Source organism: Pyrgilauda ruficollis, unplaced genomic scaffold, assembly GCF_017590135.1.
Source record: "Pyrgilauda ruficollis isolate IOZ18807 unplaced genomic scaffold, ASM1759013v1 scaffold63, whole genome shotgun sequence".
Lineage (NCBI taxonomy): Eukaryota > Metazoa > Chordata > Aves > Passeriformes > Passeridae > Pyrgilauda > Pyrgilauda ruficollis.
The window spans coordinates 2,066,896-2,091,336 of record NW_024528044.1 but is presented as its reverse complement, the minus strand read 5'-3'; the positions used below and the strand labels follow the sequence as shown (position 1 = coordinate 2,091,336).

General features: G+C 37.5%; 1 protein-coding gene across 3 annotated transcripts; it reads right to left on the bottom strand.

Moving 5' to 3' along the window:
* Nucleotides 1–857: 857 nt before the first annotated feature.
* Nucleotides 858–23,230, bottom strand: G2E3 (G2/M-phase specific E3 ubiquitin protein ligase). Of its 3 annotated transcripts, none has more exons than XM_041484119.1 (16): nucleotides 23,170–23,230; nucleotides 20,480–20,538; nucleotides 19,017–19,114; nucleotides 16,987–17,088; nucleotides 15,320–15,444; nucleotides 14,084–14,249; nucleotides 13,308–13,414; nucleotides 12,112–12,228; nucleotides 11,183–11,307; nucleotides 10,949–11,081; nucleotides 10,147–10,269; nucleotides 8,696–9,006; nucleotides 7,868–8,049; nucleotides 7,533–7,705; nucleotides 5,494–5,693; nucleotides 858–4,896 (listed from the first exon to the last, which is right to left on the bottom strand). In XM_041484119.1, the coding sequence occupies exons 2-16, from the start codon at nucleotides 20,517–20,519 to the stop codon at nucleotides 4,652–4,654; spliced, it is 2,247 nt and encodes a 748-aa protein (XP_041340053.1). In that variant the 5' UTR covers nucleotides 20,520–20,538; nucleotides 23,170–23,230; the 3' UTR covers nucleotides 858–4,651. The 3 variants fall into 3 exon arrangements, with proteins under 3 accessions (XP_041340053.1, XP_041340055.1, XP_041340056.1); XM_041484121.1 differs by lacking the exon at nucleotides 23,170–23,230 and adding an exon at nucleotides 21,412–21,799; XM_041484122.1 differs by lacking the exons at nucleotides 858–4,896; nucleotides 7,533–7,705 and having other exon boundaries at nucleotides 5,606–5,693.
* Nucleotides 23,231–24,441: the final 1,211 nt, after the last annotated feature.

Here is a 24,441-nt window from a genome sequence, read left to right as displayed (position 1 = left end):
CTTTCCCACGGGCAGAAAGAACCCGAAACGGAGTGTGCGCTCCCACGGCCGGGAGAAGGCACCGCTCACGGCCCGGGCCCGGCCAAGTCCCGCCCCGGGGGCGCCTTCCACACCTCGGCGGCACCTACGGCCACGTCCCCGGGGCCTAGGGCCCAAGCGGGGCCGGGGTCCCTCTGCGAGCACTGCGGCCCGAGGCTCCGGAGCCCCGCCGCCCCGGGCCCGCCGCCGCAGAGGAGAGGAGAAGGCGGTAGAGGGGCCGCCACCCCGTTGCCGGGAGACCCAAGCCGGGTGAGAGGGCGCGAATCCCCGGCAGAGGCGCGGCGGAGCCCGCAGCCCGCGCCGCGGGGCCAGAGGCAGGCGCGGCGGCATGCGGCCGGCCCCGCTGCCCCGCCCGANCCGCTCCGCGGCAGCGGCGGGGCAGGAACGCCCGCTGACGAGTGAAACGCAGGCCTGTGCCGTGCCCGGCTGAGCACAGGGCCTTTTGCACCGCTTTTGTGCTGAGTAGGTGGCAGGTTATGCCCTCGGACTGAAGTTTGAAGAAGAAATAACTGAAGCAGCTTTGATACGACCACCTCATTGCTAAGTGGAAGGACTGATGCTTCGAAACCAGGGAGGGATCTAGCTAGAGCTAAAGTAATGTAGTTTTTGTGAGTTGCTGCAATGGAATAGTTACAAGTTTGCCTCGCTTTGCCCCACGTCGCACACTCCACAGGCCCCTTGCCTTCATGCTCTTCCAGCAATCCCACGGGAAAGAAACGCCTTGCCCCAGCTCAGCTTTGTTAATCTACAGCTACCCAAATGAAACTACAGAAAATAGAGCTAAAATACATAAATCAACAAAATAAAAACACAGAAGCTACATATTTAACCTTTTATTGCACTTTGGACATATACACGGTATTTCCCACAATTACTGATTATTTCAACACTGATGCTACAAAACATTGCTTCAAGATGCAACAGTTTAGGCACTGATCCTGCAGAATTCAAGTTAGAGCTAGAAAAATTTACAAAATTACATTGTATTGCATAACATTCTAAATACCATAAATTTAAAAATAATGTTGTTTATGTAATACAAAAATCAGAGGATTAGAGTGCAAAAACATTAACATTTTGAAAACGATTTTGTGTATATATATGATTTGACACTTCAAAAGTTTTCGCATTTTTTTTTCCTATTAGACATTCCCTTAGGTAAGAAACAGAAAAGTTTGAGCTTTAAACATGTTTTACCATATAAAACAGATTCAAAATATACTTGAAAGGCCTATTTTGGAGGCTTCTATGTTTCAATTCTTTCTATTTAAATTAATTTTTAGATACCATTTTCAAAATGCATATGCAGAATGTGAGTGTGAATTAATAACTAATATTCAAAAAATCCTCATGTTTTCAGATTCCAGGACATAACATCTTAAAGTAATCAAAGGTGCAGCACACAATGGTTTAGACTTTTAGTATGAACAAATTTTTTCTCCTTTGGACTGTATTTCACCTTTCATTCAGTTAAAAAAGCTAACAGCTTTTTCTGGTAAGCATCCTCTGAATGGGTAAAAAAGCACAAATTTCTTATTCCTTTCAAACATAGAGCTAAAATACTTGACTGGTTTTTTTTATTATATCTACATTGTTAAGGAGACCATAAAAAAAACCCACTAATACTAATATGTTACCGTTTAGTAGAAAACTATCACTCTAGAAAACAAATAGCTTATTTGAGGTGCTAATTCCAGATAGAAACTGAAAGTTTGATGCAGAAACTGTGGGGTGAAGTTCTTTGGCCAAACACAAAAAGGATGCAATAGTTCTTTCACGGTGCTGACAATCTTATAAAAGATGCAGCTTCTATAAGAATATATTTAATACACAACTGATGCATACACAATTATTCTCTCTGTGTTACAGAAATACTGAAAGTAAGCAGTCTCCCTAATTTCAAGGTGTGCCTCAGGCTATGTTTATTTAAATGAAAACTACCCCATAATATTGCACTTCAGTGATCTGTTACAACAATAAAAACCTGGGGTCCTTATAGCTATATAAATTGTTCTTACAATGTCAAGACAAGGGAGACAATTCTGTGTTTGGAAGTTAGCTTATTCAATGGAATTCTAATGAACAGTTCAAATAAATTTATGACTGGTCTATATAAGTAAATGCTGAAAATGAGGAGATTCCTTTCCACAGCAGCATTCAGGAATATAACTTGAATATATGAAGTATTATATTGGAGCCCCTAGATAGAGCTGATCAAATCAACAGAAAAGAGAAAGACGACTTGTCCTGAACGGGTACACGTCAGTATTAGAAATTGGGAACAAAATCTGTGCAAGAAAAACCTTTCAAGCAATACTACACACTATGTTTTTACTGATTTTAAAATTCAGTGTTTGGATATAGCATTGTACAGCAGATCGTTTTAAAGTTGACATTTTTTACAGCTGGCATATAGGTTAGTTCTGCCTTTATATAAAAACCTTTCAAATACTGAGTTCAAAAGTAATAAGCAGTAAAAGATATGAATGCTATTTTTGTAGTCTGAGATATGTTTTGAAGCCTTATGTTCACATTGTTTTATTATTTCTTTCTCCATTGAAGGTTTTAAAATGCTGTTTATTTAGTTTCAGGTTCTGAACAATTTCTCTTGCCACTGCAGGTACCCAAAGTCCTTGTCCTTTAAAATTACTCACACTCTGCTTGCTACTTTTGTAAAATCTGTACTTCTCATATGGAAGAATAACATTACAGAAGGCATTTATCGTTAGCTAGGCAAGAAAAACAAATACTGCACTCATTTTTAAAGTATAATATGATATTTGCAGGAAAGTCATTATTTTTGAAAAATACATACATGAATCCTTATTATGTAAACAAATTTGTGCCAAACCACTCTCCCTATAATGGTAACAGACCACTGAGAAGGCTAAGAATACAAAGAATTTATTGACAAAATAAGAGTCAAAAATTATGCAAAGATCAGAAACACAGAATATTATTGGAGAAGACACTGAGAAAATGCTTAGTATATAAACAAGTCAAATTACATTCTCCAGGAAATATGTTTCTTTTACAGGAGACTTGAATGTGCTTTTGGCCAACAAGCAAAAACCACTGCTAATCCTGTCTTAATTTCTAATATTCTTAAATTTATAATGACAAGACTGATGAGATTGGACTGTTTTAGGCATTAATAATGAGAAATGTCTGATCTAAGACTTGCAATAATTTCCTTAGAATTTCTATTATTTTTTCAGAAGCACCTATCCATTTATAATTACTGTGGATGTACTTCCTTGCCAAAGAATTTAAATGCAAAGCAATTCTGCTTATATTTTCAATTCAAACCAAGCTATATTAATAAAAGAGTATATAATTACTTTCCAATATTTTGAAGAATGTGCATACATATAGACACATACAGATACATATGTATCTATATTACATCTATAGCACAGCTTATGTTAAGAACATATAGCACAGGCAGTCACAACTAACAGAGGGAAGTAATAGAATTTCAAAACAGAGGGCAGCATACATTTAAAAAGAATGTATTTAAATGCCCTTTTAATGTCATAGTTTTAGCATTAGTAACATTAAAGTGTTGCTGTATAGGAATTTCACTACTTAAATTTTACAGCTTAATGGCCCAGCCATTTGCACAAACTACTGCAGCACTGAAATATATTTTATACAGTGCTCAGAATGTGTCTATGACTGAACTGGAAGAATTTAGAATATAAGGTGGAAAAGTGTCAGGCCCAGACAAGCTTGATGGTAGACTGCCTTTAGTTTAACAAAGGGTTTTAGTGCATGGTCGAATGAAAATACTTTAATGGAGGACAAGTTTACATGTTCTAATGAGCAACAAACTTTTGTTATTTCATACTTAACAACATTAAGTCTAACTGCTATATTTCACTTTGAAAGACCAGGTATTGTTGCAGGTTCAAAGATTTCCTTCTGTTTTTTACTATTTTGGCTCTATGAATAATTAAAAATTAATGTATGACAGTAGAATGCAGAAATGTTTAAATGTCAAAGATTTTGTTTAAAAACAGAGACACAAGTTCAACCGAATTTTGTTCTTACGCTGTATTATTTTACCTGTTTTCTCCAAACCTTCAATGCAGTAGCCACAATGACCATAAAACTACAAGTATTTTAATTTTCCTGGGTTTTTATGAACCATCAGAACATAAATGAATCAATACAAAACAATTACTGAAAAAATATACATCGAACTGAAGAACTGCATCAGAGTTTTATGCAAGACAATGCTCTACTGAAATTATCTTCAAAATGTACTTGGTTTGTTTTTGATAAATAAGTTACCTAAGTATTTGATACAATCCACATACTTACCTGTTACAGAGTGTGGTAACATTTCATACCTGTCTACAGGAAAAGCTGACATTTAAATTACTTCTGCAAGAGATGTAGGATTCTTAAAGTCAACTTTAAAAGGAAAATTATTCAGGAGATAAAGTTTTTTTTTAATTTTGAAAATAGTTTTTCCTCTAATAACATTACAACTTTTAGCATAATTTGAAGGAAAGGTCAGAAAATACTAAAAGGATGTTGTCCAAAAATACAGTAGCAAACTGAAAGCAGATGTTCCTGCAGAAAACTCAAGTTTCCAATGTTCAGTTTAATAGCAAAAATACTCCCTTTCAACTCTTAGTGTGTTTCTGATGGTGAGTTCCATTTTATTTTTGAACTGCTGATATGTCTTTGTTCTAGGAAGCTCTAAGCAATTAAGAAGTCTGTTTCCAATGGGATACCTTATATGCAAAAATTTAATAGTAGGTTCAGGATCAAAACCAACAGATGGTATATAAGAGGAGCCTGTTACAAAGAGCAGAATATCCTCCAACGTTACTACAGAGTCACCACCTAAAAGAAAAGGATTACGTTTTATCACTGATTGTCTATTACACATAAACCATTACCCTGCATATTAAGTGCTAAGAGAAAAAAAAACCATATGAAATCAAATCAATATGCTGAATAAATATGCAGTTATATGGCTACCTAAGAAAAAGTTTAGCATGAAAAAACCACTTCAAGTTAGTTCTGAAAAATATTAAGTGAATACAAAAATCTCTTCTGCAAGTAAAAGATAGAAAATGGTGGTCTTTAAGACTTCAGACAATCTATCTAATAAAGGATTTTTCTGTATCACTTAGATTGTGTGTTGGATTTTTATCTTTTAATTCACAGGAATCCTAAAGCAGATCTTTCAGATATTTACCACTCTAAAGGTTTGGGCAACACTTTCAGAAATTCTAATTAGTAAGAAAAAGGGGGAAGCAGGAACAATTAGGAACTGACAGTGACTACAAAATCTTAATTTATTTACATCACTGAAATCTAAAAATCAAATTCTGCATGTATACCAGCAACTAAATAACCTGGATAGGGAAGGGGAGGATTTTTTCATTTAAAAAAAAACCAAACAAAACCAAACAAGAAAACACCCCCAAAACTTACTTTCCACATCTTGCAAATAGCCCATCCAAAAATGAGCACCTTCAATTTTATTTACATCTGATGAGGAATGGATTGTAAAGAGGCCGTAAACAGTTTCCGCTGAGAGTCTTTCGGGTTTGTAGCACAATATGCTAGAGAACAAATCTGGGTGCATTTGCATTTTCTCCAGAATGCCAAGTGTTTTCAAACCCTGCCTAAAACTAGGAGAAGGAGATAAAAAAAGAGTGACCATGCATCAGAACTCTGCATTTTATAAAGCTGCAAGATGGGATATAATAAATCTTCCCCATCTCCAGTCTCTACATCTTGTCAAGGTTACCTAGTACTACAACTTCATCTTGGGAAATGCATTTACCTCTCGTTTTAACAATCTAAATGTTTCTGTAGAGCTTTTTGGGGAGATGAAAGAAATACCAGTGATATGTATAAATTACCCTTATTTCCTGACTGTATGTCAGGTACTTGACTGTATGTACAATGCATACTTTTTACTTTAGTAAGAAAACATAGCAATTCTCTTTCTTACAAATAGCTCTTTGGAAAACAGCTTAAATTCCTTGTCCATAGACAAAATGAGTTGTATTAAAAGATAGTCTTTGTTTGGCTTTTGCAAGTTTGCATGTGTTTATATGCTGTTATTTCTGCCTGTGACAAATGCAGATAGCAGCATCCTGGGCTGTACTAGGAACTGTGTTGCCAGCAGCTCAGGGGAGGTGATCTTTTTCCTCTGCCTAGCAGCAGTAAGGCCATACTTTTAAGTGCTGTGTCCAGTGCCAGGTTCTGGCAAAGGGTGACTAGGATGATTAAGGGACTACAGCATAACCCTTTGAGGACAGGCTCAGAGAGCTGGGACTCTTCAGCCTAGAGAAGAGAAGGTTCAGGTGGAATCTCAACACGTAGAAATATCTGAAGAGAATGTGCAAGGAGGTGAGAGACAGGCTCTTTTCAGTGGTGCCCAGTGGCATAGAACATTTAACAGCTAAAATAACCAGCTCTCTAGTTACTCCCAATCCCTTATAATGACAAGCAACTTCTTGTTATACTCACTTATGCCCATCGCCCATCTCCCAAATGCACAAAACTCCACTACTTCATCGTGTTTAAATGCTTAAGTTTTCAAGTTAACTTAATATTTAAGTGTTTAAATTAGTGCATTTATTTAAATGCACTATTTGTTATGTTTTACTTTTTAACTCACTAGTTTTAAAATATGATATAGATTGTTCAAACATCCCAGAGGGCCCTGAACTGAAGGACTAAATTCTTCTGACCTTTGTTTACAAAAAGCCTCACATTAAGAATCAGTTTTCATAGCTCTCTGAGACAGAGTTAATCAAATTTGTCAGAGGTAATACTACATGTGAAGTTTAAATCAGGCTATGCTTGTTGGAAAAATTAGCATCCAATACATTCTTACTGAGCAGATGAAGAATGCAAATTGGAAGTAAGGCCAGAGACCAATCAAAGAACAGTCAAGAGCTGCAACTTTTCCAGCTAATGAGGTCATCATTACCTCACAGAAACATCAATGCAATGCTTATGTTCTAAGCAGGCCAACTTACACTTGTTGACAGTATTGCACTTCTAATAGCACACACAAACTCCCTAATTAGAACTCTAGAAAACTCATTTGAATTCTAAACATATGTTAAACATTTCTAAAACATAAAGATTCTAAATTTAAGCAATTGTGAATTAGAATTGAACATAAGCTAGAGAAATTTTACACTGCAAAAGTCTTTGTGATGCTGTAGTTTAAAAACTGTAAATCTGCCTTCTTCATAAGGTTGAAAAGGGAATGTAATGTGACCAAGAAGAAGCCAGAGCAAATGCGTAGAGAAATAAGTTTTTCAGTTTAATTACTTAGTTAACAGTTGCTGTTTAATCAACTGAAAATTACAGTACACTTCAGTGGTTTAAATGGAGAGTAAGTAAGAATACCTGAAAGTAGTATTCTTAGTATTAGTTTTAGCAACAGATTATTTAGAGCTGCAGTGAGGAAAAGAACCAAGAAGTTCGAAAACTCAAGCAAAACAAACCTTTCTAGGGGTAAAGTAATTCTCTTGATTACATGATAGATCAGTATGTCATTCACCAGCATGTTCTTATCACACAAAGCTGTTACAGGTCTTAAACAGCCAGCAGCAGTGAGGAATGCACAGCAGTCCTGTAGTGTAGACTGTAGGCTGGACAGACTATTTGCATATTTTATCTGCATAAAAAGATAAATTAGGCACTTGTTTACTACATGCGTGTATACATATATGTGAAAAAAACCCCTTTTCATTTCAACAAAATTTATATTCAGTAAGTCCTTCTTTATCTCCAAATATAGTCTTGAGCAAGAAATAAAATTAAACTTATTGCATATTACCGTTTTTATTGTTTGTGCTACATCAACATCAGCAACATCTTCCAAAGCTGGCTTCACATTCTCTGGACCATAGACAAGACAATTGAACAGTGTTTTGGAAAAGAAACCAGGAGGTGGACCACCATGAACCAGAGAAACTGCAATCATTTTACCAGCTTCAAAATAAAGATTTTCTTTTACAGCTGCAAATAAAAAAATATGTTTATTTAGATGTATAGAAATTATTTCTGATCCTCATTTTTAATAGAAAATGTCATAGCCTTTTTTTTTTTCTTAATGACTTTTGCTATCTTCTGACAGTTCAAACTATAAGACCATATTTTTACATAGGAGTACCACATTCTTTTACGCCAACTCCTCAGCCACTGTCAAGGTTTGGGAGATCTAACGTCCTCTTCCACTTTACACCCAATGAGTATTTAATTCTGAAGCATAAAAACTCAAAGAAGCTAACTTGGGGTCTTTTGAAAACACACAATGAGAAATAATGCTCTATAAATTTGAGGAAAGGAAAATAATTAGCAGAGACAGTGAATCAGGAAGAAAGAAATTCAATTAAAGAAAACAAAAACACTAACTAAAAAGTTCCAAGTCTAGTTATATGGTGTTTTTTGATGGTTGTCATCAACATTTCCTACCAACACAAATTTTTTAAATTACAAATCCACACACCATTCCTCTTTAGAATTGAAAAAATAAAAAAATTAATCCTCAATTTTCATCCTTCAGGACTATACTTGTGAACTGACACTCATGCTGGCTGAAGATTAAAAAATATTTTAAAGTTATACACTTCTCAATGTACTTTTGAACAAAGCAACTAATTACCTTGAAAATCAAGAGACAAGTTCTTTCCAGAAGAGCCCTCAAACAATGATGAATTCTGAAGGTGAAGCATTAATGCTTGGAAGAAATGGTGTTTTGATGCAGCAGAAGTATTTGTCTTCGATCTATTTTTGCAGTTTGAGAAATTTACTTCAATAGTGTTTGTAGGATTGAAGATGCGCTGTCTAAATCCTTTTAAAGCACTACTCCAAATATTTTCTGCATTGATGTTAAGTCTTGTTGTTTTTGTTTTAACTTGTATCTTTAACTCCTTCAGTATATTACAAACTTCCCTTCTTTGCTGTCTTAAATACCTACAAGAAAATTGCATGTATTTTCAGATGAAATCTATTATTCATAATTAACAACAGTTACACAAAAATATTTAAATAGTCTATTAAGAAGAACACTTCTTTAACACTGTGGCACATTCAGGTATTGCCTGAATTATATCAGTAAAACAGTATATATTTAAAAAATTTTAACACTGTAGTGGCAAGTTTTAGAATACCTCTAAGAACTGATAAAAGGAGGTGGAAATAATTACCCTGGCATAAATCAAATACTGATTTTCTTAATTCAATGACTCCAACACAGTGCCAAACAATTATCACACAAATTGACATTTAAACAACATGAAACAAGTGAGAAATTGAAGTTTATAATTTTGCATTACAGATGTTTTGCAACCAAATTAGAGTAATCATTGTCAGTATAATAAAAAAGGTATATTTGATTAGGAAGAAAATTCTCATTTAAAAAAACAAGATGTTTTCTTTACTAGCTTCCAACCAAAACTATCTCAAATACTGCATTTACTAGAAATACCTTATTCCATCATCAGAATTGTTAGCACATAAGGTAGAATCCATAAATTAACTACTCACAAGAAGATAATGAATTTTATGTCCTCAAACTGAATATTTTATATTAAAACATGTTGTTTTAGCACTGACTTTAGTACAGTCATGAACTCTTCACATGGTACAAGTACAAAAACATTTAAAATTTAGGACCCGTCTAATTAGAAGAAAGCAATTAGGATTCTTTTTATTCCCTATTTTCTAAAGAATGTTTAGCCATGCATCAGCCATGCATTTCTGGGTTTTGAGCCCCTTACTACCTAACCTAAAAACTCTCAGTAGGTTTCATTCTTTTCTCTTCACACCCCTCTAGCACTTAGTATATAAGCAGAAGCCTTTCTCAAGCTATGACTTCTGGTTTTAAGTGCATGCTCATCTCATTTTTGCAGTGACTATATACGTATATACACACACAAATATATATGCATACTGTATAGATTCACACAGAGAAATATATATGGATACTGTATATACACAAACACACACACACACACACACAGACAGACCCTCCCCCTTGCACGGTCTGTAGGAAACACAGTAAACAGCCATGTGCTAGATTACTCTTCAAAATAAGAAAAACAGAAGAAATACTTGTGCCTCAGGGACAAGTTCCTGTTTGACATCACTGGAGATGGGGACACTGTCACTCTGTTGGATGCTGGCTGTTCTAGGTGTGAGCAAGGTGACAAGTTCTGGCACATTATCTTTGGTGATCTATAAGCCAAAACAGTATTTTAAGAAGATAGAATGAAGAATGCATGAACACTTCCTATTTCAAGGTAGCAGTGTAGTTTCCCCCTAAATCAGTACTGAATCTCATTAGTATCTCAATTTCTATGAAGTCCACTAGTGCCTGAACTACAATTTTGAAAACGATTCCGTATTTTATTACATTGTGGTCTTAGGATGTGTTTTTAGTTGCATCTGATACATCAGATGAAAGTCCTGACACAGTAAGTAAAAACTAAAAATATTAGTTTTTACAAACTTGAAAAGTTTTTATTACAGCAGAGGAAAACATTGTTATGAACATCTATCCTTAAGTCAGACTTCTAGAACACTATTAAAATGGAAAAAATACCAATAAGCAAACTTAAAGCTTTGCCATTTGTATATTCTTAAGTTACCAATAAATTGTTAAAATTCCTTTAACAAGGAGCTATCTTTACTGAAGTAAAAAGTGGTTTACATGCCACCAAATCCAAATAACTACAGCAAAATTCCAGAGTACATAGCTTACTCAGAAAACTTCAATCACTAAATTTAATTCCAACTTTATTTGATTTGCAATTAAATGTAAGTTCCTCCTATGGAATAAGCCATCATTTCCTCATGTTTACATATTATCTTATGGCAATGATCAATTTCTGCGAAAAAACAGAAAATTACACACTGGAGTAGAAAACTGCATGGAGATCCAGATGACTGCCGAGGGGACTTCGGAGGTGGCCCTTCCAGCAAACAGGGTGTTCCATTTGTCTTTTCAGAGGTAGCCAAAGCACGCTTTTTCTGTTTGCTATACTTCCCTGCAGGATTACATTATATTAATGAATTTTCTCATTGCAAAGTATGCTTACATAACCTGAAATTATCATTTAAGAAATCACTGTCACATCCATAACTTCACCTGATTTTGCAAAGATACTTCTGCATTCCATGCACTCCCAATTTTGCTCCCATGACTTCATAGATGAACAGGCCAAATGAGTCCCACGAGAACCGCAGTACTGGCAACGTTTAATTTCCCATTTACTAAAATGAAAAACTTAGGTATTTAGAATTAGACAGAAGAATGAGGCTAGTTAAAACAAAGACTAATCAATAGCAAGTGCAATCCTGACACTAAACCAACAAAGCATAATTTTATCAGTCTGGCAGAACTGATTCTAATCAAGGAGACTTTCTTCACACAAGATGTACTCATAACTGGCTGCAACAAGAAAAAAAAGCTACTCATGTTCCAGCACCTTGCAGTGAATGAGACTATTAGTACTCCCCTGTCCTGAAGTCAACAGACTGCAGGCACTATTTTCTTCTCATCCTGCTAGTCAGCAAACTCCTCTGTTTTTATGGGTATCCACCAGTCAGCTTTTCCAAATTGTAATTCTTTTAAAGGAGAGCTCTCTAGGGAAGCATTCAAACTACTGACCTAAGTCTACTACTTTAGCAATAACTTCTTGTAAAGGCTCTAAGTATTTTAAATTGCTGAATTAAACTCTGAATGATACATACACGATATTAATTTAGGTACATGCTGTGTTGATACACAAATTCTACTTCAGCCTGTATAAAATGAGGACAAGGTAACTGATAATCCCTTAAATTTGGTTTTCATGGCTTTTATAACCAGATCAAGTTAGAGAAATTTAGTATTGAAATATGATCATAGTGAGTAAAACAAACACACTATCTAGACAGTGTGTTGGCTTGACATTAAAACGTGATGCTGAAAAATACCAAAACATTTACATAAATAAAAATTATAAATAACAACAATGAAAAATGTCAAAAACCCTATTCTATCCTAAGTTATACTTTCCTGCTTATGTATCATACCTATCAGGTTCATTATAGTCTCTTCCTTTCTTGCAGAGACATCTTTTAACATCACAGTGTTGATAACAATGCAGTAAGTCTTGATATGCATTTTCTTCAAGTTCCCAAGATGCATCCCTGTAAACAAGGCAGAAGAATATCAGAACTCTATTTCTGATTGTTTCAATGGGTTACTTTGTATTTTGAAAATGATATATGCAATAAACATATGACTATATTTCAGTCATGTCATGTTCTAGGTAACAGGGACGTTCTAGGTAACAGAGGGGGGAGGGGGGAAGAAAAGTCTAATAACTAAAATAATACTATAAAACACATAGACGGAATTTTTCTTGCATGAAGTTACTTTGATTTCAAGTATTTTTTTTTTTTTAATATGACTTCAGTGACAGAGCATGTTTGCTCTGTCTCCATCCCTTTTTTCTCTCACAGAAAACAAGGATATTTGTTTAGGCAGCCTACAAAAGTTACCACTGAAACTGGTTTCATAAATGATAACTCAGAATGTTCCAGGCCAGTATGGTGAAGTTCATAAATTATTTTGACTGTTCCTCCTCTCCAGAATTTTAAGCTTTTGTCTCAAGAGGGAACACTGATGGTGCTCTCTGAAGAGACTAATAGTTATTAAGGAATAATACTTCTAACAAAGAGACATCATTCTGATCTCTTTATGTCATATTTTGAGCCTCATCAGGTGATAGAAACAGGAAAACCAGCTTGGAACTTTGGAAGCAGATGATATACTAACATAACCTTTGCAGTCCCTAGGCAGAAGATAGGAGCTGTATGGCTGAGTAATCAGCCAATTAAAATTCTGCCTTGACAGAAATTCAGATAATTAAACCTGGACACAGAAGACACACTTCTTAGCAATCGCTACGTTAAGGAAAAATGACTGTATTGAAGAAGTGCTTTTATCTTCTAATTAGGTTTAGAATTTAAGTTGAATCATAGCATTAAAAATTACTTTTCAGAGCTTTCTGTTTTATGTTTGATGTAACTAATTTCACCTTCGCCAATTTTTATGCATATCTAAAAGGAAACAGGCTACTCCTTACCAAACTGAACAATTCTACAACTGAAGGTAGAATGGATGTTTCACATATTAATAGCTGAAGTTCTGTAGAATAAAATAAATATTTGTAACAGCCTATCAAAGTTTTCATACAAGAGTAATCATTAACAAAATTACTCACCTTTCTGGAATGTGTATGCCCATTCTCAACATTTCTTTTTGAAATCTGTCCTGGTTATTACATACTGTGCACCTAAAGAAAAATATCCCAGCACTCAAAGCTTGATACTGTGCCAAGAAAAAAAAAAAACACAACAAAGAAACCAGACCAATTATTGAATTACTACCATCCTTAAGATGACAATAAATTATGTCTTAATGTTCAGATGCATTACAGTCATGGATACCGTCCTGACATGGGTGTTAAAGCTGGTATCAGTCATGATGTGACTTGACATTAAAGCGAATGGCAAGGATTTTCTCTTCCTTTAAGGAAAGAGCTCATATGCCAGAATAAGGTTCATAAATGAAAGCACCATCCTTTTCGGTCAACCTCTTTAGATCCAGTATAAATTTACAAAAAGAATGTTGTAATTTTTTCTAGTCTTGGATTTAGCCAAAGAGAACTGATGATGGAGAAATTACATTTTTAGCACTCAGATTCTGCACATAATGACTTGTTGAAACTTGCTCAACTTCAAAAGTAGTGAAGGCATGAAGTATGTATCATACATGCAGAAACATGGATGGGGGACGGGGGAGAAAAAATAATAGCATTAAAACCTCAAAATACTTTTGTGTCCATAATGCAATTTTAGCACTGTTCTTCAAACCTAGTATACTTCATACCTACATACCCACTACCTACACTTACCAATAAGCAATTGTTCCATTATTTTTAAACAGAAATGTGATCTCCATGGATGCAAAAAGAATGAAAGGGAGAACCTGTATTACCTGCAGGCATTCTCGATGAAACCAAGCATTTTTACAGCAAGGACTTTTCAATACAGTGTACACTGGAAGATGTTCAACCAAATCCAGGCATATTGTGCACTGTGAGGCTCCTCTAGGTTCTTTTTCCATAAACTCTTGGACTGGTCTATGTTCCCAACAGTAAGATCTAAAGAGAATAATTTATGGTTCCAGTAACAAAACAACATTTTAAGAAACATCTTCATAAAAAATTTGAAGACAGCAAAAGTAATTCATTAATCCATTTTTCATGAGTAAGTGCTATGCAACAAGCTAAAAATGCAGACATCCTGGTTTTGGCTAGGCTAGAGTTAAATTTCTTAATAGTAGCTTGTAAGGCAACGTTTTGGATTTGTGAGGAAATCCGTGTTGATAACACAGTGATGTTTTAGTTATTGCCCAGCAGATCTTGAACAGAAGATCTTTTCTGTTTTCCCCCACCAGTGAGCAGGCTAGGGATGCACAAGGAACTGGGAGATGAGACAGCTGGGATGGCTAATCCCTACTGACCTAAGGGATATTCCATACCAACACAACAAAGAAATGCAGCTCTAGAACAAACCTTTCTGAAAATGCCTTATCTTTACATGTACTTGAGGTAATGCAAGTTGTTTTGTATTAAGTGCCTGCTAGACTTCAATCTATCCACCCTAAAAAGTCAGCTCACAACAAGGATAATGCACTCAAGAGTATTTTGACTACAGCCAAGATGCTAGACAGATGACAGTAAAAGAAAACAAAACATTATTTGACATTTGATATTAAGCCCATTTCCCCTGCAGTCCATCTCTAATAAACTTGGAAACACAACAAAATGGCAGACACTGTGTTTTGACCATTGAGAGATACAGGTAGCCAAAGCTCTGCCATTTCAACAAAGGCGCAGGAGACAGGCAAACAAAAAACCAAATCGACCATTATGCAGTTTATTTCAGAGTTCAGAACTTACTGCTCAGTTTCATAAACAACTTAACTACTTGTATAAGCATAAAGTCATGTATTTAAAAGTGTTAAGAATCAAGTTTATAAATATTAGGTACACCATGTAACTATTTGACTTTAATGTCTACCACAAACCAGGTATTTGTTTCCTACATAATCTGATGTCATTTGCAACTATCAGCCTATCCAATAACAAGCCGCGAAAGAAACCCAAGTCACCTCCTGTCTAAATATAATAAATTGAAAATGGAAAAACAACAAAGCCCCAAAACTCACCTGAAGTCTTCCATAAACTGGAAAATGCATTCCCTTTGTAATCCACAAGGAAAATGGTAACTTCGTTTGCATTTAGGAGCTACACATCCAATTGAAGCTCCCTTTTTCTTACAGATATTACATGTCTAGAAATAATTTGTTTTGGAAACAGAATATTAATATTTTAAATACAAATAAAATTACAGTAATTAAACCAAGAGAAAAGTTAGAAAAAGTGTAAGAAAGAGTAGTAGCTAATAGATTAAAACTGTGACAAGACTAAGACAAGACTAATGAGGTTTAGCTCTGTTACAAAGACTAAACATATGCAGTTATTTCCCAGACTTAATGTATCGGTTTATATGCATATTGTCTTGTGACATGTAAGATAACATACAAGTAATTTTGCCAGTACCTATAGTTTATATAGCTATAATAGGCATACACTTATATATACTTATATATAGGCATGTATAAATTATTTACTCTCAGCTTCAAGCTCAGCACAATGTCATGAGGTATTATGAAAGTTTAATTCACTCTTATTTATCTGGAACTTACCCAAGGAATAACAATAGCTGCAAACTCTAGAGGCCCAGGGAAGCTGACTTGAGTTGTGGGATGAATTATAATGGAGCATCCAGGCCACACTGTAATCTCAGAAACATTCACTAGGCCTCAGCCTGAACCAACTGGACTTGACTAAGCCTCTCTCAAGGCTCATCAGAAACACTGTTCTCAGGAACTAACAGGTATCTAACTAACTAACAGGTATCTAATGAGCTCCTGTTTTATACCAATCTTGGAAACTTTTTCTTGGCTGAATAACAATCCAAGTGGAATAGTATTTTTGTTACTGAAACTTCAGAGAACGTTACCAACTCAAATTGCAGCCAGGATGGAAAATTACTGTCACTAAAGCCCACTCTCTTGTGACCCTATAAACAGTGGTTCAAAGTGAGACTCTTGGAGCTCGATTCCCAGAAGACATGGGGCTAATGTGCATGTCCCAGACACTGATAACCTCATGGCTCTGGAGCCAACCAGGGACTGCTGGCAGTAACACACAAGGTTATCACCTTGGTGATAACCAAGGACTACTAGTATGGACACACTGTGAGAAAGGAGAAGATTTGACTGGAGCAGGGCCTGGCAGAGATTCACTTGGCTATGAGAAAGAACCACAGCACAGCACAGCGTAAGCACAGGAATGTGTAGCAGAAGCGGGCATGGATTCTGGGGCAGGATTTAGACCCCCAAAGCCCTCCAACCCATTTCCAGAAAGGCCTGAAAGAACAGACTGCTCATGATAACTAATTTACATAGGGGGTGGAGAAACCTATCCCCAAAAAGGTACCCTCCACAAAGCCCAGGCCAAGTGTGTAAATGACTAATAAAACTTTCTGACTTATAGTGACCCTCTGACTTTTGTCACTCCTTTTGCCCAGTGAGCAAAATCTTGGGTGCTTCCTTCTCCTGAAGGGTGTATCACTACAATTTCTGCAGGGGTTTTATCCCTTGTGGCTTCCATAAAACCAATATATTTGTTACTTAGACATAAAATTTAGGTGCTTGAATGCGCCCAGCACATTATCCATTGGAGGAAGAAAACAAACCCCACAGGCAGTACTAAGAGCACTTAAAAGTTACCTTTTTCCCCTTGTTAATACCAAAGACATTATTCTTACCAGTTTTGCAGCTCTTTTTATTTCTTTTCTAATATCTGTGATTAAAAATCCATCTACACCTTCATCTTCTTCACCCCTCTGCCAAATGCCACTTGACATCAACTACAAAAACAAATTAAGTATTTTAAAACATCTACCTAACCTAAAGATTTCAAATTACAGCGTGCTTGTCAAAAGAGAAGTTTAGTCTAAAAAAGCTCACTGGAAACATTTTAATGATTAAAAATCTGATATAAAACAAATTTTTTGTCTGACATGACAATAACCAGTAAAATGAAAATAAGTATTTAATAACATCAGAGTATTGTATAATATTATAGGGTCTGAGATAGCATATTTTGCCTTCCTTTTTGAAGTATACAGACTATTCAGATAATTGTCAAACAATTACTTTCAGCATATAAATCTTCAGAGGAAGTAAAATTAAATTAGCTTAGTTAATATGAATGACAATTGTGCTGTGAAGATAATGAAGCACAGTAGGAAGTAACTGTACTGAAGTGTCACCTAAGAGGAAAAGTAATTCGCTTTAGAGGAGATTTAAATAAACACAGAATCAAGTAACTAGGCAAATCAGAAGAGCCTGATGATAATTTAAAGTTAGGCAGCTACATTACAATCTTCAAATAACTGAAGAGTTTCACAACTTGATGCTGTTTATATTCTTTACAGTCTCATTTTATAATTTCAACATAGTACCATTTAAACTAGTTTTATCAATACTGTACTCAAATAAATGTAAGATTACATAGCCAAACCAATTAAATATACTTTTTCCAACTGTGCGACATTTGGCAAAGAATAATTAAACTGTCACTAATGTGCCTCTTTGTAGAACTCTTTTCTTACATAACATACACTATATTTAAGTAAAATCACAGGGCTTTGCTCATTTTTAAAAGTAGAGAAAAAAAAATTGTAAAAGATACTTCAATGAGCTTCCTGCAGTTAAAATACCTTTTAACTCCTAAAGCTCAGTATTGCATGCATGACTTTTCCTACCTGTTCATCATGATAGGATTTTTAAAATCATTTGATATGGCCTTATATAGGAGACAAAATTACCACTAACATGGTATAATGGCCTCTATTTCCTTACAGCTGCTTAAAATTTATTTAAAACCAAATTTCTCTATCTTTATGTAACTTCAGAAAACCTCCACTCTCCTTAGTTTTTAAAGCATTCAGTATTCAAACCATCAACAATCAACACTCTTTAAAGAACTTGTTGAGAAAACATACCCCTTACATTACTTCTGATACTTGACATCCATTTTAAAATTGGGGAGAACAATTCAAATTATTATTTATTAAGAAACAAAAGACTTTTTTTTTTGTAAAGTAGTAATGTTATTCTAAAAACCTGAAAAAAATTAGAGTTTGAGAGGAAGTTTAAGTATGCCTTTAAGAATACGAATCTTGGAAAAATGTCAAGGGTGATAACAAAAGCTGCAGGTTATATCCACAGCTTTGTTTACATTATACACTTCTACTAATTAGTGAAACTATGCTAATATGATCAACAGGGTACATATAACTTAACTGAAAATTAGGACTTAAGTGTCACAATGTTCTGTGTAATGTCAGAGAATAGCTCACAGTCAGCAAGAAATACTGAGAAATGAAAAAAAAACCTTTTCTGTATTTTCCACACCAAGTGGAATTTTCACATTTCAAATTCTGAAACTACATTTTTCTTATAGGAGGCAATATGTAAGTGCAAAACTTCCTTTTGTCTTAACATGTACTTTCATTGCTATTTGCTATGATAGGTTAGGAGAATTCATTAATTCCTTTAAATGGATCATGAACAGAATTTAGCTTTGTATAAAGGCTTGTGGGGATTTACTTATTTCATCTGCTGCACCTGACAAGTACAAGCTTTCAAGGCTATGAGTTAAAGCTCACATTTCAAGCTTTGCAACAACAAAATTGTTACAAAACCACGACAGGTTATTAGTATTAAATACTTGTTGCACCTTTTTTTTCAGATAAAACAGAAAACTCCAAGATCAATACCATACACTTACCAAACAGTAATAATGAACAGTGAGATTGTATTCCACATAGGTCCTTTTTTCTCCATACTTTTCAGGGCAGTCATCTGTCCGTCCACAGAGAACACAGACTAAAATATAGAATCATGTTTATAACCACAATGAGTGCACTGGAATTGCTATGGATCAGCTACAGAGCAGTAGCTTTCACCTCTTTTAATCACATGCATCTTCAAGTAGATTACTGGATAAAGGAGAGTAGATATCCCTTTCCTTATTGTTGAATTTTATAACAGATATGGAAGAATGTACTATTTGTTTCTCTAGTTACTAGAAAGAAAATACTTCACCAGCCTGCTGATTCAGGAGTGGTCTATCAGCCAAGCTACATTCACAAGCAGACTGTGCTCCCGATTGAAATATTCTCCCCCAAACACCCAAAGAGAATTATCAAATGGCCAGCAATGTCCAGGTGCATGTGAAATGTCATCTAGTTGCTACCACAGCTTTTAAAAACATTTAACAATTTGAGACAACACTGCATTTAACTAATACCTTGAGGATTTCCCACTTACCAAAGTTTCTAGTCCACTATCATAGTTCCACAGACTTTTACCAGCCTCCCTTTAATTCCCAGTAGATGTATAAAATACATTTACAGTATTCTAGGATTAGAAACAGTCACAGCAGTAACAATAGCACTGCTTCAGCCTAAGAAAGTGCTGAATGGTACATCTCAAACACAGCTCTGTGTGATAAATTCACAAGATTACCTTCCTAAAACATCTGCAGAAAATACTATTTGAAAATAGTCTAATTACAGCAAACAAACTAAAAAAGTTTTAAGTTATTTCTTTTTCATTTCCTGAGACAAGTGGTGATTCTAACACAATTTCACGTAATGGTTAGGGTGGAAGTGACATCTGGAGATCATCTGGTCCAAACCCCTGCAAGGCAGGGCCACCTAGAGCAGGTGACTCATGACCTTGTGCAGGTGGCTTTTGGATGTCTCCAGAGAAGGAGTCCATGACCTCTCTGGACAGCCTGTTCCAGTGCTCTGTCACCCTCAAAGTAAAGAAGCTCTTCTACATGTTGAGGGGGAAGCTCTTGTGTTTTAGTTCATGACCATTGCCCCTCATCCTGTCACTGGGCACCACTGAAGAGTCTGGCACCACCCTCTTGGCACCTGCCTCTGAGATATTCATATGTGCTAATGAGATTCCCTCTCAGCCTTCTCTTCTCCAGACTAAGCAGGTCCAGCTCCCACAGTCTCTCCTCATGAGAGATGCTCCAGACCCCAAATCATCTCTGTTTCCTCCGCTGGACACTGTCCAGTAGCTCCTTGTCTTTCTTGTACTGAGGAGCCTCAAACTGGACACAGAAATTTGATGATTGGAAACTCACCTACTCTTTGAGCATGAATAAAACAAGTCACGACTACCATTATACATGCATATTACGTATTTCTGAAATTATTTGATAAAATTTTTACTCACTTTTTGTGCTTTGAACATCAAAATTAGTATTTTTACTCATCCTGAGTTCTTCTGGCTGGCTGTCATGCAAAAGAAACAAGGTATTAAATACATCCAGTGCATTAATGAACATTATACACCTCTTTTATGTTTAACTGAAAAAAAAAAAAAAAGCGCATAAACTCCATAAACTAAAAGTGGGATTATGATAAAAGAATATAATAATTCAACTGTTATTGTGGGAGACAGGGCTTCAGAAAGCAGGATGCAATTGTCCAGAAAACAATTTCGGAGACCATGAGAGATATAGCAATTTTTGCCTCTTTCCCCAAACTAACAAACAATACATTTTATTTCCAGAAAAGAAAGTCCAATACAACAGCTAGTTATCTACAAACTTAATTGTACAGAAGAGTTCCTACTTATTTTAAGCAACAGAAATAATGGTTCACAGATAACCTAAGAAACAGCTCTGACTTCTGCTCAAATAAAGATTGTACTAATACAAAGAACTTGAAAACAAACAACTGAGCAGTGATGTGACCATGAATACAGTCTCCATTGTTTGGAGAAAATGCGGGATCCTGGCCTAATCAGAGAAACCCTGATCCACAAAAAATCCAAAGGAAAAAAAAAAACCACAAACTAAAAAGGTGATGAATCCAAAACTGGGACATGCACACAAGGGAATTTACACCATGTAGGACAATGTATTTTACATTCTGAAGTAGAAAGCAATTTATTTAGTAAAAGTGACCTAACTTGCATTTCTTTCAAACATCACATGAGCTGTCCTTTATTGTGTGCCACACCATGCACCCTATCCTAGCCCACCTTAGGAAAATCAAAACCCAACAACCCAAACCAAGTAATTCCTAGTTTTCACCACAGCACCAAGATGATTATTTTTTTCTCAGAACTCTTCCAGGAACATCTGTAGATCTTTGACTCACCTTCCCTTAGGAAGCTGAAGAAAGCACTACCTAAGTTCTGCAAGCCAAGAATCAGGAGTGATGGCCTGCATCTCCAGGCTGGAACTCAGGTAGGCAGACAATTCCCTCTTGCAGGCTGAAGTGAACAGGGAAGCAGCCAGTAACAAATCCAAGGGTCAAACCAGAAGCCTGACAGACTGCCAGCTATCCCGGTATTTACAGTTTTGATGACTACCAGATATCAGCTTCAAGAACAAACTTTAGGCTAATTCAAACTATTGCAAATAAAGCACTGTAGCAATTTTACTGGAGATCTAGGGAAGGAGGCATATTGAAAAAGAAAAATAAAGGAAGGCAGAAGTCTCAGGCACAAGGCAAGTGTCCTATGCCACTGAGAACCAGAGTGGTTGCACAAAGGACCTTGGCCACAAAATGGTCTAAAAGGAAAACAAACTAAAAAGCATCACCACTAAATTAGATGAAAACGTTCCTAAAGACACACTGCACTGATAGATTAAATAAGTGACTACTTATTTCCCAGGAACACACTTCCCTTTTTCAAAATAAAGAGGAATAACTATATTTAATCAGGTACAGAGGGAGCAAAAGACCCAGAGCTCACACACATTCTCTGTCTTCAGGATTTCCCCAGGATGATCACTATCGGTTTCACCGTTCTCACGCTCCTGCAGTAATACGACAAATAAACTACCTACACACGGCCACATAAGCTTTTTTTTGGCAAAACGCCCTACAGGTGGACAAAGCACATATGTGGTTGAAAACAAGAAAATCACCTTCCCACCTTTCCTTGGCTCCAGCAAAATAGAAAGAAAAAAGAAAACACTACCCACCCCCAATTCCCTCTACTTTTCTCAAATTCTTTCAGGTATGTGAACCCAAGGTTCGAATTTACAAGTTAAAAGACACACGGATCAACCATTGAGGCCCCCTGCAGAAGTCCTCTGGGGCTTTTTACAGAACAAAGCAATTCCGCATCCATCTGTTTGCAAGGCAGGAACGACCCCATTATCGCCCAGTGTCTAGAAAACCGGTGTAAATAAAATGTATCTACTTTGCCTAAACAGGCTAGAAAAGTCCTCAGAGAGTGTGTTTTGCTACATTCTGTTATTTTTTTACTGCTCCATAACGTAACGCGTTTGAAGAGTCTTTTAACTAGAGATTAAAAAAAACCAAAAAAACCAAAGCCAGCCCCAAGGTATCAGGCACACGTTTTCCCAAACACAGGAACAAAGGAAGTCTCACGAAGCCACCTGTGCACCCCGAATTTCCACGCAGTGGGACCTCCAGGTGAGCCCGCGGTCACCCCGGAGCCGTGTCCCGAGAAAGTCCCGTCGCTCGGCAGCCAGCCCCGGGCGGGCCGGCAGCGCTCCCGGCGGGTCCCGAGGAGGGAGCCGAGGATGGGGGTTCAGGGGCTGCCCCGCACCTCGCAGGGCTCAGCCGCCACCCCCGCCCGGCACAAGGGCCACGGCAGGTCCTGCCCGCCCGCTCCCTTCCGAGCCGCACTCCGCGTCTCCCCGGGACGCCGCCCGCCTCCCGCCAGCGCGGAGGCAAGAGGGAGCATGCTTGGTTAGTTCTCCGGGGCTCCTGCCGCTCCGAGTGGCGGGAGCCAAGCAGCGGCGGCTCCCCAAAGCACGGGCTGGGAGGCTGCCGCACGCCACTTCCCGCACGGCGAAGAAAGGGGCTCCCGCCTCCCTGCCCCGGCAGCTCACGCAGCCCCGGAATCAATCGCCCCGGAGCCCCGAGGGCGGCACTCACCGCTCGGACCGGGCCGGGCCGGGCCGCGCCAACCGACGGCCGATTCAAACCCCAACATCCGCCCCCTGCCGGAAGTGCGGCACGCCCCGCCCAGCGCCCCTGCGGCCCCGGAACACCGGGCCAGCCTCTTTTGGAGGATTTACCTGAGGAAACGATAAGCTGTTTTTTTTTTTTTTTTTTTGTAAGAAATACTTTTAATTTTTTTTTAAATTTTTTTTTTTATTTCTGTCTTCTGCAGCTTGTTCTCAAGGGGCCTAGACTGCCACCGTGTCAGGCCGTGCTGACCCTTTTTTCCCCATATCTGCAATGAAGTGGAGTTTCTCAGTGAAGTTGTGTTTGATGTTTGTGCTGATGTTTTTCCATTGGAATGCCATTGGTGGTGCGGCACAAGGGAGCTCATTCCAGCGGCTTTGGGATTTGGCGAGTGCTCCTCCCCTCCCAGCAGAGCTGGAATGCTGCAGTCCCGAGGTCCAGGCGCTGGGAATGCTGAGGGGGTGTCAGCTCAGCGCCCCCCCGCACGCTGCCGAGAGCGGCTCTCCGCCATCCCCGCCCTCACGCTGGTCTCTCCAGTACCTGCTCCACACCTTTATTCCCCCTGGTAACTTGGCTGTTGAGCCCGGAGTCTCTGCCGATCTCCAAGCTAGATCCCAGATCACTTGCCCTGGCTGGAAGTTGTCTAGCTGCAGGCAGAGACGGAGCAGAGAGCTTGTCTGGAATCTGTAGTTGTTTAGGCAGGTGTGGGGACCTGCAGCTTGTTTTCACTCGGCTGGCCCCATTGTCCCACCGCAGGTACACCTGCAATGTACCTTCATCACACCCGTTCCCCTAAACATCCCATAACACCTTTTGCTACCCTAAAATACCCCATAATGACTTTGTTCTTTCCTGACAAATATGTGATCATCTTCCCCCCTCATCAGTTAGGAAGTTCCAGCTTAATCTCCAGTTTAAGCTCCCAGTGTAATGGGACGGAATGTTTCTGGTCTTTGTCACAGTCTCGGTTTGTGTATCTGGGGCTTACCTACTTCTGTGTCTTGGCCAAGTCCTGCATTGTTAAACAGCTGTTAATCCTTCTTTTCTGTACTTCTGAAAAGAAAAGAAAAGAAGGATGTCTATGGATCTGAAACAGGGTGAAAGGTAGAGAAAGACAATTATAGGTAATGATTTTCTTCATTAAAAAAATAACTTATTATGTTGATTTTTCCAAATGTACCACAGTATGGTGGGTGTCCCATTTTATCCAATAACCAGTGACCGACCTGCTATCCAGAG